Source organism: Panthera pardus, unplaced genomic scaffold (genome assembly GCF_024362965.1).
Source record: "Panthera pardus isolate Hobbes unplaced genomic scaffold, ASM2436296v1 HiC_scaffold_17, whole genome shotgun sequence".
NCBI lineage: Eukaryota > Metazoa > Chordata > Mammalia > Carnivora > Felidae > Panthera > Panthera pardus.
Genome location: NW_026526732.1, coordinates 136637225 through 136652910, shown reverse-complemented (window position 1 = coordinate 136652910; position 15686 = coordinate 136637225). Strand labels below are relative to the sequence as shown.

At 39.4% G+C, this 15686-nt stretch overlaps 1 protein-coding gene across 5 annotated transcripts in view; it reads left to right on the top strand.

The window, feature by feature from the left end:
• Window positions 1–15686, top strand: part of RUNX2 (RUNX family transcription factor 2) — a 326738-nt gene that overhangs the window by 267020 nt on the left and 44032 nt on the right. The window contains exon 8 of one of the 5 annotated variants that reach the window (XM_053904964.1): window positions 11115–11273. The exons of the other annotated variants lie outside the window; for them this stretch is intronic. Within the exon in view, the coding sequence (XP_053760939.1) occupies window positions 11115–11188 (74 nt within the window). The 3' untranslated portion in view covers window positions 11189–11273. Of the gene's footprint in view, window positions 1–11114; window positions 11274–15686 lie in introns of those variants that run through there. 5 annotated transcript variants of the gene reach the window in all.

Sequence of the window (15686 nt, the reverse complement as noted above, 5' to 3'; positions counted from 1 at the left end):
CACACACACACCCAACACTCTGGAGCTATTGACTTCATAGCATTTGCTTAGCATTTGCCTTTACGTTGTGGCCAAGTCAAGCGGATGAAAAGCAATTTGATCCATGGAGTGTGGCGAGAGTGTTGTCACCATCTACAGAACCAATTCGTCTGGAGGATTTCATGCTTGTACATATCAACACTGGAAGTGGGTTTTAATGAAATTTCTAGCAAAATGAAGTTAATATAAAAGTGAACGTAAAAACATATGCTTATGGTTCCAGTTGGCTGCTGGAGGTACAGTCAGCGTTGCACAGGGTTTGGGTCGTCACTCCTGGAGCTTGGCCCCAAGGAATAAATTTTGGATGATCTGAGTCAATGCCGGGTTGAAGGACAATTGTAAAGGACAAGTGTTTCATGTCACTGGCCTGCACTGGTACTCTCTGAATGTGAACTAGCCCTCCTACCCATTGGGCTTTTCCTTTCTCAGTACCTACGGACTCACTTCTCCACCAAGGCAAAAATCTCAGCCTCTCCCCCTTTTTGTCCACAAACTGAACTTTCCCTGATATAACTTGGTATTGTTTCAGGGTCATCCTCTCTTCTAGAGGAATGATTAGCCAATCTGATGTGCACATCTACTTAAATAGGTTGCCCAAGATGATGCATGTGTTTTATCGGGCACATGTCAGGTGACTGTGCCCTTCTTTAGTGTTTTAAATCCAGTGGAGGATTTTCATGGCAGACAGTCAGAAAGAAATATGCTGGAGCAGGTGGACCTTTTACATGCTTCTGTATTAGAACTCACACGATAGTGGCCTATTTCCTGGAAATAGGGATTTGGCCCTGCCTGGAGGGTGTATCATGCAAGAGTCTTGCTTTAACCAGTTACGTGAACCAGAGAGAGATGTAGAAGCATCAGAGATAAGCAGCGTATGGAACCCAGGCACTGGTGGAGTTGGATGGAGACCCTGTCATTCTAATTTGGGAAGTGCAGGCAGGCCTGAAAGAATCTTGGGAAGTCACCCCTTGCCCTGGGACTTGAAAGGAGACTTGAAAAACAAGTAGTTACTGCAGAATGAGTAACCTTTTGGGCAACAGACTTTAACATCTCACGAACCCTTGAAAGAGGCAGGATTTTCCTGATGAAATAGAAATGCACTTCCTGTTGTTTCATTTTGCTTTTTTCCTTCAGTGAAAATAATAATCTAGTGCTTATTAGCAAACCTTGATATTACTTCACACATTAAATGTTATTTTAGCTCCTTTCTAGATCAAATAATCCCGAATATTAAAGTTTTCTCTCTTGATACATATTTCTACATCTTTCATTATTCTTATGAATTTTCCCAGGGCTCTTTCCACATTCCCCACTTTATTTTAGTTGCATGACAACCCAGTTGAAGGAAGACATTGAACTATATCTGATACTAGGCCTCAGAGTCTGAAGTATGTGTTTGGATCCTACCTTCACCCTTTAAAAACAGAGATGTTTCTGAGCCTCAGTTTCCACATCTTCAGAATGGGCATGGCTAGGCTTCTCTCCTTCCCAGCACTATTATGAGGATTAGATTTGAAATATGGTAGCAAATTACTTGGCACCTGGAATATGGGTTGTACATAATAAAAACAATTTCTCTCTGTATCATGACCAAAATAGACAACATTACCTGAGCTACCAAGATAATAGTGTTGACTCTTAATTTTATTTTGCAAGATGTATGAGGTTATTCAAATTTCTGGCATCTTTAAAGAATCCGGTGTCTTTAAAGAATTAGGGAACCCAGCAATAGCACTACTAGGAATTTACCCAAGGGATACAGGGATGTTGATGCATAGGGGCACATATATCCCAATGTTTATAGCAGCACTTTCAGCAATAGCCAAATCATGGAGAGAGCCTAAATGTCTATCAACTGATGAATGGATAAAGAAGATGTGGTTTATATACACAATGGAATAGTACATGGCACCGAGAAAGAATGAAATCATGCCATTTGCAGCAATGTGGATGGAACTGGAAGGTATTATGCTGAATGAAATAAGTCAGTCCGAGAAGAACAGATATCATATGTTTTCACTCATATGTGGATCTTGAGAAACTTAACAGAAGATAATGGGGGAAGGAAGGGTGAAAAAATGTATACAAACAGAGAGGGAGGGAGGCAAACCATGAGACTCTTAAATAACAAAGAACAAACTGAAAGTGGACAGGGGGTGGGGGGCAGGGAAAATGGGTGATGGGCATTGAGGAAGGCACTTGTTGGGATGAGCACTGGGTGTTGTATGGAAGCCAATTTGACAATAAATTATATTTAAATAAATAAATAAATAAATACACGTTTAAAACAACAACAATAACAAATCAGGGAAGACTCAGATCCAGGTGGAAAACCCTCAAAACAGGGTACTACCTTTGAGAAATATGAGTCATGGCTTTCAGGAAGTTATATATCCCTTCTGAATCTCATTTTCCTCATGAATAAACTGGAAATAATAATAACATTACCTGATAGTCTGTGAAGATTACATGAGATATAGTATGGAGACTCGTGGAACTTTTGCAATGGTGGATGAAGAAGCTTGTCAAACACTCTTCTTAAAACTGGGGGAAAATTATCGCAAACACCGTTTAGAACTTGGAAAAATCAACTAAAGACATACAACAAATTGAAAAGTATTTATTCAATACAAATTACTGAACTCTGGTTAAGAACAAAGGGGTCTATGGCACTTTAGACTGGGGCTTCTCCTATCCCCCACTCCCTAACCAGTTACACCAGAACAATAGTTCTTCCAGGCAAAAAAAAACCCCCAAAAAAAACCAAAAAAAAAAAACCATGAAAGCCAGAGTGTTGGCTGCTAAAGGAGGTGGAATTGTTTTGGAGCACAGTGCGACACAATGGAAACAGTATGGAAACCATCTTGGTGGCAAATGAGTAGGGAAGGCCAACATTACAGCCATCCTGAGGTTGCAATCCTGACTGGGGAAAGCAACAGATTGGAAGTTTTCCCCAAAATGAACAGGGCGATCCAAGGAGCGAAATAGCCATGGTGGATATTGATAACACCCTTGGAGGTCTGGAAGGCTGCACAGAGATGTAAAGCTGTGCACATCCTCAGGAGTGACCCACTATCCATACATCTCTGGCTGAACATAAGGTGTAGGAAACCAGATTTTTTTAAAGGAGGGGAAAAACCCCCAAACACTTGAACAGATATATCAGTGGCCACATACTACAGGGAGACAGACTTCATAGAATTAGTATAAAGAAGCAAGCAAAGCAAGCAAGCAAACAAACAAACAAACAAAACAGCAGCAACAACCCTTGGGGAGGGCAAATCAGAATCCAGAGGTGCTACAATATATTAAATTAAATGTTCAGTTTTCAACAAAATAATTATAAGACATGCAAAGAAATAGGAAAGTATGACCCCTACATAGGAAAAAAAAAAAGGCAGCTAAAATAAGTTATCTTTTAGGAAATCTAGGTTTTGGACTTAGCAGACAAAGACTTCAAAACAGAAATTATAAACACTCAAAGAACCAAAAGAAACTATGTTTAAAGAATTAAAGGAAATTATGATGATGACATATCAAATAGAGAATATCAATAAAGAGAAAAATATAAAAAGAACCAAACTGAAATGCTAGAGTCAAAAAGTACAAAAAATTAAGTGAAAATTTACTAGAGTCCTTCAAAAGCAGGTGTGAGATAACAGGAGAAAGAATCAGCAAACTTAAAGATAGTTTGATAGAAATAATTCAATCTGAGTAACGGAAAGAAAATAGCATGACAAAAATGAACAGAACCTCACATCTGTGGGACATCATTAAGCCTACCAACATATGTGTAGTATGAGTCACAGAAGAAACAAGAGAAAAGAAGCGGAAAAAGCATTGAAAGAAATAATGACTGTGAAGTCCAAGAACTTGATTTAAAAATATTAATTTAAACATCTAAGAAGCTCAACAAACTCAAGTAGTATAGAAAAAAGAGTTGCACATAGACACATCATGATACAACTATTCAAAGAGACAAAGTGAAATCTTGAAAGCGGCAAGAGAAAACAAAACAGCACAGACAAGGAATAACAATATGATTAAAGCTGAATTTCCATCGGAAACATTGAAATTCAGAAGGCAGTGGATCACATATTCAAGGTGCTGGAAGGAAAAAAAAAAAGTCAACCAAGACTATTATATTCAACAAAACTGTCTTTCAAAAGTGAAGGTGAATTAAACACCTTTCCGGGTAAATACTGACAGAATTCATTTCTAGCAAATCTGCCTTATAAGAAACATTAAAGAAAGTCCTTTGGGCTGAAAACAATGAAAAGAGTGACTTGAATGAAGAAATATAGAACATAGGAAAGGCAGTTATGCAGGTAAATATAAAAGACTATTACTTTTCTTGTATGAGATTTAAAATGACATAAACCAATACTTAGAAAGCTGCATTTTGGGGGCCTATAGCATATGAAGATGTAATATATATGACAAGAATAGCAGAAAGGAGGAGGGATGTAATGGAGTTATATTGGAGTAAACTTTCGATATTGTATGGAATTGAGTTAGTATTAATCCAAAGTGGATCATGATAAATTAAGAGTTAAACTCTAATCTCTAGAGTAACCACTAAAATATAATTTGAAAATCCAAAAAATGAATTGAAATGGTGCACTAGAAAATATCTATTTCACACAAAAGAAGATGGTAATGGAGGAACAGATAAATTAAAAAGAGCATGAGACCTATAGAAAAAAGGTAGCATGGTAGACGTAAATTTAAGCATGTCAGTAATTGCATTAGAGGTAAACGGATTAAACACTCCTATCAAAAGGCTGAGATTGTTGGATACAAACCAAGATCCAACTATGTGCTATTTATAAAAGATGCACGTTAGGGGCACCTGAGTGGCTCAGTCAGTTGAGTGTCGAATTCTTGGTTTCAGCTCAGGTCATGATCTTATGGTTCATGGGTTCTTGCATTGGGCTCCACACTGCCAAGTGGAGTTTCTCTTTTCCTCTATCTCAACCCCTCCCCCACTCAATCAACTTAAAAAAAAAAACCAAACAAATAGAAGAAGATGCACTTTAGATTCAAAGACACAAATAAGTTGAAAATAAAAGGATGGAAAAAGATATGCCTTAGAAACAGTAATCATATGACAACTATATTCCCAGATAAAATAGACTTTAAAACAAAAAAAATTTATTAAAAAGTACTTTTCATACTGATAATTGGGTCAGTTTTCCAGGAAGATATAAAAGTTATAAACTTATCTACACCAAAGAATAGCATCCCAAATATATGAAGAAAAAACTGACAGAAGTGAAGGAAGAATGTTGAAATTGTTGAATCATCTATTTCTTCCTTCAATTATATCAGTTTTCTTTATATATTTGGGATGCTGTTCTTAGGTGTGCATAGGTCTATAACTTTTATATCTTCCTGGTAAACTGACCCAACTATCAGTATGAAACATCCCTCCAATCTCTAACAAAACTTTTTACATTTCACATAAAATGCAATTATATGGGGGTGCCTGGGTAGCTCAGTTGGTTAAGTGTCTGACTCCTGACTTCAGCTCAGGTCATGATCCCAGGGTGATGGGATCAAACCCTCAGGCTCTACACATAGCATGGAGACTGCTTTGGATTCTCTCTCTCTCTACTCTTCTCCTCCACTCACACTCTCTCTTTCTCGGTCTAAAATTAAAAAATAAAAAAAAAATACAATCATATGATATGTGGCCTTTTGTGTCTGTCTTCTTTCACTTTGCATGTCTTCAAGATTCATCCATGTTGTAGCATGTGTTAGTATTTCATTTCTTTTTGTGGCTGAATAATGCATTGTATGGATATATCAGATTTTGTTTATTCATTCATCAGTTGATGCACATTTGGGATGTTTCCACTTTTTGGCTTTTAAGAATAATGCTGCTATGAACATTCATGTATAGGTTTTTGTGTGGACATGTGTTTTCAGTTATTTTGGATGTATACGTAAGAGTGGAATTACTAGGTTATATAGTAATTCTATGTTTAACTTTTTGAAGAAGTATCAAGCAGTTTCCAAAGCAGGTTCAACATTTTGCATCCCTAGTAATAAAGGGCATCTATGGAAAACCTTGAGCTAAAATAAAACTTAATTGTGAAAGACTTAAAGTTTTATCCCTAAAGTCAAAAACAAGACAAGGATGTCTGTTGTCATCACTTCTATTCAGTATTGTACTGGACGTTCCAGCGAGGACATTTAGGCAAGAAAAAAAAGGCAACCCAGTTGGAAAAGAAAAAATAAACTATCTGTATTTTCACATGACATGCTCTTGTATTTAGAAACTTGTAAGGAATCCACACAAAAAATTTAAAGCTAATAAACTGATCCATCAATGCTTCAGGATACAACATCAACATACAAAAATAAATTGTATTTCTATATATAGCTATAAACAATCAAAAATGAAATTAAGAAAATAATTTCATTTACAATAAAATAAAAAACAAGAAAGTACTTAGGGATAAATTTAACCAAGAAAATGCAAGACTTATGTACTGAAAACTTAAAAAAAACGTTGTTGAAGGAAATTAAAGAAGATCCAAATAAATGGAAAGATAGCCTATGTTCATGGACTGGAAAACTTAGTATTGTTAAGATGATAATACTCCCCTAACTGATCAAGAGATTCAGTGCAATGTCTATCAAAATTCTAACTGTCTTTCTTGCAAATATGGGAAAGCTTATCCTAAAAGTCATTAATAGTTCTTGGATTATTATAAGTTCTGAAACAAAGTTGATTTTAACATATTTGCCAGTGTTCTTTTTGCTTTTATGGAGGAGGTGAGTTTTAGAGGTCCTTATTCCTCTGACCCATAAGTGTTTCTAGAGGGAAATTTATAGCTTTAAGTGTATATATTTGAAAAGAATATGTCAAATAATACCTTAGCTTATGCATTAAAAAACTGGAAAATGAAAAGTAAACTAAGTTCAGAACAAGCAGAGGAAAAGCAATAATAAAGATTGCGTATAAATGAATGAAGTAGAAAATAGAAAAACAGTAGATAAATTTAATGAAACAAAAAGTTGATTCTTTGAAAAGATCAATAAAACTGACAAACCTGTAGCTAGACTGACCGAGGAATGAAGGGAGAAAACACAAATCAGCAAAATTAGTAATGACTTTACAGAAAGTAAAGGAATTAAGGGTTATACTATGCATAATTTTGTGCCAACAAATTAGACAACTTCAATGAAATAGATAAATTCTTAGAAATAATACCAAAACCAACTCAAGAAGAAATAAAAATCTGAATACATCTATAAAAAGTAAAGAAATTAAGTTGGTAACTAAAAATCTTCCCACAAATATTTATACTATGACAAAAGCCTGTGAAGTATTTGGCATTGAACTGGTCCCAAATAAATGTGAGTCCATTCGTGCTGGCCCTTCTAGACAACAAGGTAGCAAAACCTTAGCAAAATTTCTTCTTTTTTTCTGTTAAATCCTATGGAGCCCTGCTGTATCCACTGACATGATATGAAGGACCAGAAGTCTCTTCTCAGTAAGAAACTCATCTTTGGCCTCATTTTGAGTAATAAATGCTGAGATCACAGATGGGGTAAACCAAGACATCTTGACCTCAGCCAGATTCCATTACGTGCAAGGATTATCTTTAATGATGATCACCAACAATATCACACACACATACACACACAACTGAAATATAAGCAACTCTTTTCTTCTTAGGATTGAGATCTAGGATGGTCAAAAGAAGGGTTTTATTTCCAGTTGATAGATGAAGAAACTAACGTGGAGTCAAAGACAATATAATACTTTGGAGGTGAAGTTCATAACTTCAGCACTTGCCAGTTGACAGCATAGGAAGGAGAGAGAGGACCTAGGGTCTAGGTCTGACTCTGCTGCTGACTTGCTATTTTGATCTTTATCAAACCACTTCTCTCTAGCTTCAATACCCTTACTTAAAAATTCAAAGACTAGCTCTTGGATTATCACAAGGACCCACACAGGAGAGACATGTCTGATCCTGGCTTGTTGCCAGTGCTGCGTTTCCTCATATGCTTGTAAGTGAAACTGATCCAAGAGAGATTTAATATTGTCTGTGATCATCTGGGTAAGAGTGGGCATTACAACTGAAAAAGAAAAAAATATTTACATTAGAAAAGAAAGTGTTCAACCTAGGAAGTTGGGAGAAATGCAAAAGTAAATGTAAAGAAAGTGGGAAGAAAGGAAAAAAAAAATAGTATGCCCAGGCATCTAGAAACAAAGATTCAAGAGGAGATTGACAAAGACAAAAACTGGTCCTTTGGAAAGACAAATCTGTGGCAAAGTTAAGCAAGAAAGAACAGAAGGCATGAATAAACCATGGAGAAAGGGATAGAACTATAAATATAGGTCTATCTTGGATAATTTTATGCCATAAATTTGAAAATTTAAATAGACAATTTCCTATCATATTTCCAAAATTGACTCAGAATAAATACAAAAACTGAATAGATCTATAACCATAGAAGAAATTTAAAAATAGATTAGTGGCTTGGCCTGGCTCATTTTAGGAGGTGACTTCCAGCCCTGGTGGTCTCCCTTCCTCCTCTCTTTCCCCCTCTTTCTCCATCTCTCTGTCTCTTCTCCATCCCTCCTCCTTCCCTTTCTCTTCATCTGCTTTTTTCTCCTTTTCTCCATCTTTCTCTTTACAGGAATGTTTTGAACATGTAGAATCAATGGTAGAATTCACTTGGGGTGACGACTTCTGGGTAGGCAAATTAGAAGATGTGTGTCCAATGGGAAGTTTTTTGTCTAATGCCCTCTAAAGGGTGGGTGTGGGGGACACGATTTCTCTCTTAGGATTGGTGCTCCAGCAGGGTGTGGATCATGGCCACACTTTTGATTTTCATCTGAGGGAGTTGGATCCCATTTAGTTCCTAAGTCCTGAAATGCAGTGGAGACAGGAGAAGTGCAGAGGGGCTGTGAGGCCAGAGTTCTATGTGCATCTCTCTAGGGCACACACAAGACACCTGAGCCTACCAAGGACACTAAGGATCGGGGGCTGAGTCTGAAACCTCTCAACTTTACCCCACTGCTGCAGGCTCAGCAAGGATGCATATATGCTGTACCTTCCTTACACTATATGGCCTACTGACTCTTCCCAGGTCTTTCTGTAGAAAGGCATCCTTGGGGGAGTTTTGTTTGGAGTAAGATGTCACAGCGGGACCAAGTGTCCTTTGTGTGGGGCTAGTCCTTTAGACACTTTCTGTTCTGTGCTGGAATGGAGGGGCAGGTCGGAGGGAATCCCTTCAAATGGTGGATGGCAGCCTCTTCCTCGGGGAGTTGGAGAGAATATTATACCTGTTGCCTTTGCCTCACCTTACCCAGCCTTCATGGGCTTGCAGGTGCCCGGAATGCTGAAATTAACATTTCTGAAGTTCTATTCCCTATTGGAAAAAAAAAAAAAAAAGACCTACTTTTCTGAGAATATATTTTATAGGAGAGAAGGAAGTTGAATTAACCAGAGGTTGGGCTCTGTGAGTGGGGATGAGACTGATTGGGAGGATGGCTACAAAGGGGGACATGGGCCAGGTGGCAGGGGGCTCTTTTGCACTTAGGGGAGGGCGCTGGCCTGAAAAGGTGTTCTGCTTGCTGAAATGCTCCCAGAAAGGTGGCTTGCTGAAAATGGATGATAGACAATGTTTTAATCCAACTGTCGTCTTTCAGGTTAGGCAAGATAGATTTCATTTGATTGCTTTTTGCATTTTCTTTTTATCTTAGATGAAGGGTGTGCCTGGTTTTTCTGCTGGGAACAATGGCCTGATTGTTAGAAATCTTGCTTACATGTATATATGTGTGTGTGTTTTGCCATGACTCCTGTGTTTTGGAAGTCTTTGGGGACAGATGATATTTATGAATGATGTCCCAAGGGTATAATCATTATGACTCATTCTTGGAACCAGTTTTATCCGTTAAGAGATGCCAGCTGCACCCAGTTCGCAACTGAACATACTTGAGATATCTTCCCGCACTAACCTGCTCTTGGTTTGGGGTCAGAAGGGCATACTTTAGAGGCCTTTCTACTTTCCTGGGGATTTAATTTCCCATGATGGAGTCGTGGGAACTTTCTGTTAAGTGTTTTGCCAAGGTGAGGACTGCTACATAGTGGAGAAAAAATTGTGTTTCAGGATTTCAGAATCCAAACCCCCATAGGCAGTTTTATAAATCTCATCATAACAGCAATAACAAAGTTTCCTATTTATTCTCTGTCTTTCTTGAAGTAATCTTGAAGAACAATGTCCCGATGTTATCGTCTTTGTATTTGTAGGGCAGCAGGAAAGCGGGCAGGGTGGAGATTATTAATCATCTCTTCTATCCCGTCTCCTGCCCTCCCAATAGCCACCACCCAAATGGGGAAACAGAGGTACTGGTTGGCTCCATAATGTCCAGAAGCCCCTGCAGTAGGGCTCGCTCAGAACTGGAGGCCACAATCTTGACGGCTAGATTAGTAAGATTTCATTGTAAATACCACTCCATCCAGTAAAATCGAAGTTTCTGATGACATCTAGGTCTCTTCATTCTAGATATTGAGGTGTGTCCCACACATCGAACAAACCCACCACGACCTTCACAGGGGGCTGGTCTTCAGGTCTTAGTGGCATCGCCCCATCTCAAAGGCGTTTTTCATTCTTGAGGCTCCCTCATTGCTACTTGTGCTTTCCTGACTTTTCCCGTGGACGGTGGTCCTGGAGCACTTGGATCAGCCCAACTGTGGTTTCTATCTTCTCTGCTGTGTTTTCTGGGGTCTTCATGACCACAGATTAATTTGTCCCGGGGAATTTCCTTGTTTTCACTTTTTCCAACCGCCTTGCCAAATCAGACGTGCTACCAGCTTAAGGATTAGGTAGGCACCTCTCCCCCCTCACGCCATACATACTTTTTGACTCATCTTTGAAATAGCTGCCTGATCTCGTCTCTTGGAGAGAAGACATGCGGAGCATTGAAACACTCTTCAACCTGAACATCTGGCGGGCCGGCGGGCGGGCGAATGGAATTCCTGGATCAGTTCCCTGGTTTGTGGTCTCTGGGGATTGCTTGTTGGATAACTTCACATCACATCATTTCACAGATAAGGAAGATGTCATCCCCACGGCATCTCTGATTTCGGCACAAGCTTCAGAACACCCCAAGCAGCTAATCTAGAACATGATGTTTTAAGCTGCTATAATCACCAGCCAACTTTGAACATGTGCCATGCACATGACGGCCTTCTCTTCTCAACTGCAACCCTCAGTCATGGGACTACCTGAGTGCACTCTTTCCTGATTCCTGTTGGAGGCACTAGAGAGGAGGCAGCACCCAGCCAGGGGCTGCGTGATGCCTGCAGGATGGAGATCTTCTGGAAGGCACGGGGCTGGGACACCAGGGCTTCCTGGAATGGGCCCTGATGGGAGATCAGGAGCCTTTGGTTCATTCATCTCCCTGGCACGAACAGTTTGTGACACCTTAGGGAGTCAGATCCCTCTCGGCGACAAAGTTTCCATCTCTGCCAAGTGGAAACCCGTCGTACGTGACAAGCTTGGGTGGGGAGCTTGACCATCTTCGGAAACCGAGACAGCATCCAACTGAGGCAGGCTGGACTAATAGGTCAAACAAACTAACAAAATAAAGTTTAACAGGGAGAGATCTAACATTCTAGACCCGGACTCAGAAAACAGCTATGCTAGTCAGGAATCGGGAAGAGTTGAGTAAGAGAAATAAATAAATGTTCGTCATTCTGTAGATCTACAATTGCAATGGAGAAATGAGGATTCCAAAAGCACAAATGTAAACATTGGTCGCAATAGTAGAAATATAGTTCTCCAAACATGGGAGGTGGTAATCATACTGGCCAGACCACTGCTGGAGAACTGGCTTCTGTTTGTGGCCTCACCCTTAAGAGAACAGTGATAACCTAGAGTTGTTTGGGAAAGACCAACCGGCATGGCAAAGGATATGGAAGCCCAGGACATCTAGGGACATTTAGAAAGAATTGTGAATGTTCTTTCCCATCTCTGGGAAAGGGTCCATTTAGCAGGATCTGATAAATAGTTGCCCAGAGAGCCAACCCAGGACAAAAAAGCAAAAAGGCTTCAGGAAAGGAGAATTTTTGTTCAGCGTAAGGAAGAAATTCCGTTCCTTTTTATCCCAAACTGCCCACTCTTCCCCACTGCATCAAACATTGCCACTTTATGGCAACCGGAGACAGCTGTGTTTATTATATAATATATCCACATGGTTCAAAACCAAGCCAGCCAACCAACCAACCAACCAACCAAACTGAAAAAAAAAAAAAAAACAGTATAAAAATAAATACAAATACAGGGACAAGCCCCCCCTTGCTTGCATCCTTGTACTCTGGTAGGGACAGTGTGGCATGCTTCTTACAAACATGATCCCTGAAGCCATGCTACCGGGGTTTGTATCCCAGCCCTGCTGCTTGCTAGCTGTGTGACCTCACACAAGTTGCTTACCCTCTCTGAGCCTCAGCTTCTTCATCTGAAAAATGGGGATAATGATGTCAGGTTGTTGTGAAGATTAAATGAGTTCCTGTGTGTAAAGTACTTAGAATAGTTCCGGGCATGCAGTAAGCTTAGGTACGTATGAGCTCTCGTCACTCTGCTTCGTTCTCCCTTTTCCCGCACAAATACCCATTATTTAAAAAAGCTTCTTGTGTGTTCTTTTAGGTTTTCTTAATATACATATAAGCAGACATAAATATCAATGCTTATTTTTCTCATTTTAAAATGCCTCCAAGTTAGTGTATTTTTTTTTTTAATTATTTATTTTGAGAGAGAAAGAGAGAGAACATGAGCGGAGGAGGGCAGGGAGAGAGGGAGAGAGAGTTTCCGAAGCAGACTCCACCCTCCATGCGGGACTCGATCTCACAACCATGAGATCATGACCTGAGCCAAACTCAAGAGTTGGAAGCTCAACCGACTGAGCCACCCGGGTGCCCCAAGTTAGTATATTATACACACTGTTCAGCACCAGTTTTTGTGGGTTTTTTTTTTTTTTTTGCTTGATAGTATATCTTGGAAATTTGTCCACATTGGTACAAAGAGAATTTCCTCATTCTTTTCCACAGCTGCACATATAAGGAAGGACTTTCTAACAATTAAAGCTTGTTTTAAGATAAAGCTGTCACTGGGAGCATTCAGGCGAAGCCCAGACAGCCACATCTCAGGGATGTCACAGCAGAGATTGACGCGTCAAGGAGGTAGTTGGGCGAGAATACTTTTACTGTGATTTCCTGATCCTCTGTTAAGTGTTCCAAAGAGTTAAAGAACAGGTAAAATGACCCTAGACACAATGTTGTTGTCTTGTGTCTCTGACCCAGTTCTGACTTGGGACTCAGTCAGCCCTGGGTGAGTCAGACTCCAGAGGGCTTGTCTTTCAGGGATAGCCTGCGGTCTCAAAACCCAGGGAGCTCTAAGTTAAGGTCCAGGCCCATCCTCTAGATTGCGGCAATTGTACCGTATGGTAGAAAGGTCGCACAAGCCCTAATAGAATCTGAAATGTCACCTCTAGCGATACATTGTTTTGGGTGTCTTTATTCTGTACATCTATAAACATGTAGGTCCTGTTGAGAGAATTAACACAAGCATTTTCCAGGCACCAATTCCTCCGTGAGAGTAACTGAGAACAGAGCTCATCAGCAGACACTGGGACAAGGTAGCAGGAGGGAATGAAACTAGGACAGGGCAGGAGAATGCTAGACAGAGGTGGGAAGGCTGCTGGGGGCTGCCCCTGGGTTTGGGACCCCGTATGGGACCAGATCCTAAAAGGAATCCATCTTGTTTACTTGTTAGGATTCTTGCAGAGTTAACAGCCCCAGCAGAGCCTAATGGGGAGGCACAAGGAGAGATTAGCCTCCCTCCCATAATCTCCATGAGCAACCACAAAGCAATCAATCAAACAAATAAACACAAAAACCCAACAGTTTTCTATATAAACTCAGTTTCAAGATAAGTGACTGGAAGTACCCTACACCGTTTTCATCCATCGGTGTCATTCTTAAGCCCCTGTTCTCTAGAAGCTCTGGAGCTTCATTGGTCCATTCATTGGTTTGCAGGGGAAACCATGGTGAATCTTGACCGTACAATTTCTACTGCAAGTTCCCTAAGGGCAGGGGCCATGCCTTGCACTTCCTTCCTCCTCTTCTTCCTCTCCTCCTTCTCCTTCTCATCCCCTCCACTTCTCCTTAGGTATAATTGACAAAAAAAAACCCACATGTTTAATGTGTGTGATTTGATAAATTTTGACATATGTTATACATTGATGGAAACACCACCACAATTAAGCTAATGAATATATCCATCACACCAAAAAGTTTCTTTGTGCCCCTTTATCATTCCTTTCTCATGGCCCTCCCCATCTCCCTCATTCCCAAGCAAGCACTGATCTGCTTTCTGTCACTATAGATTAGTTAGAATTTTCTAGAATTTTACATAAATGGAATCCTACAATATGTACTCTATTTTTTTTTTTTTTTTTGGTCTGGCTTCTTTAGTGCAATTATTCAGACATTCAACCACATTGTTGTGTATACACACGCGCACACACACACACATATAGCTGCATATATTTACTTAATTCCTTTTTATTGGTAAGTAGTATTCCATTGTATGGATATGAGACATCTATTTATTTATTCAGTAGGTGAACGTTTAAGTTGTTTTCAGTTTTTGGCTATAACAAACAAAGCTGCAAAAACATTCATATACAGGTCTTTGTACAGGCACATACTTTCATTTTTATTGGGTAAATGCCTAGGAATGGGATGGATTCTATAGTAGGTGAATGTTTAACTTTTTTAAAAAGTGCCAAATTGCTTTCCAAAGTGGTTGCATCATTTTAGCTTCTCTGTTCCACACTCTCGACAACGCTTGTTACGGTCAGTCCTTTTGTTTTAGACATTCTAATAGGTATGTAGTGGTTAGTGGTATCTCATTATGGTTTTAAATTGCATTTTCCTCGTAACTAATGATGTTGAGCACCTTTTCATCTATTTATCCCTTTTGCTGAAGTGTCCGTTTGAATCATTTGCCCATTTTTGTGTTGGGTTGTTTGCTTTGTCACTATTAAGTTTTGAGAGCGCTTTATACATGGTAGATACAAGTCCTTTATCAGATGATTTTTTTTCAAGTATTTCCTCCTAGTCAGGAGCCTGGCTTTTCCATTTTTTAAAATGGTGGCTTTAGGAGAGCAGAAGTTCTTAGTTTTGATCAAATCAAATCTATAATTTTTGTTATGTTTGTTTGTGGATGGACTTTTGGTATCTACATAAGAAATCTTTGCCTAACCCAAGGTTATAAATATATTCCCTCATGTTTACTCATGTTTACTTCAAATGTTTTATCGTTTTAGGTTTTAGGTCTATGATCCATGTTGATTTAATGTTTGGATGCCGTGTGAAAGATGGATAAATGTTCATTTTTTAGCATATGACTACCTAATTATTCTAGCAACGGTTGTTGGAAAGAATTCCGCTTTCCCCCCAAATGCCTTTGCACCGACGTCAGATAACAATTGGCCATATATCTGTGGATCTGTTTCTTTCGTGCTCCTGAGCCTTTCTCTGTCATAGACGCAGTTAGCACATAGCAAGTGCTTAGTAACCACTCGGGGATATCACTTGACTCCAGCTGTCTTCAGAGTT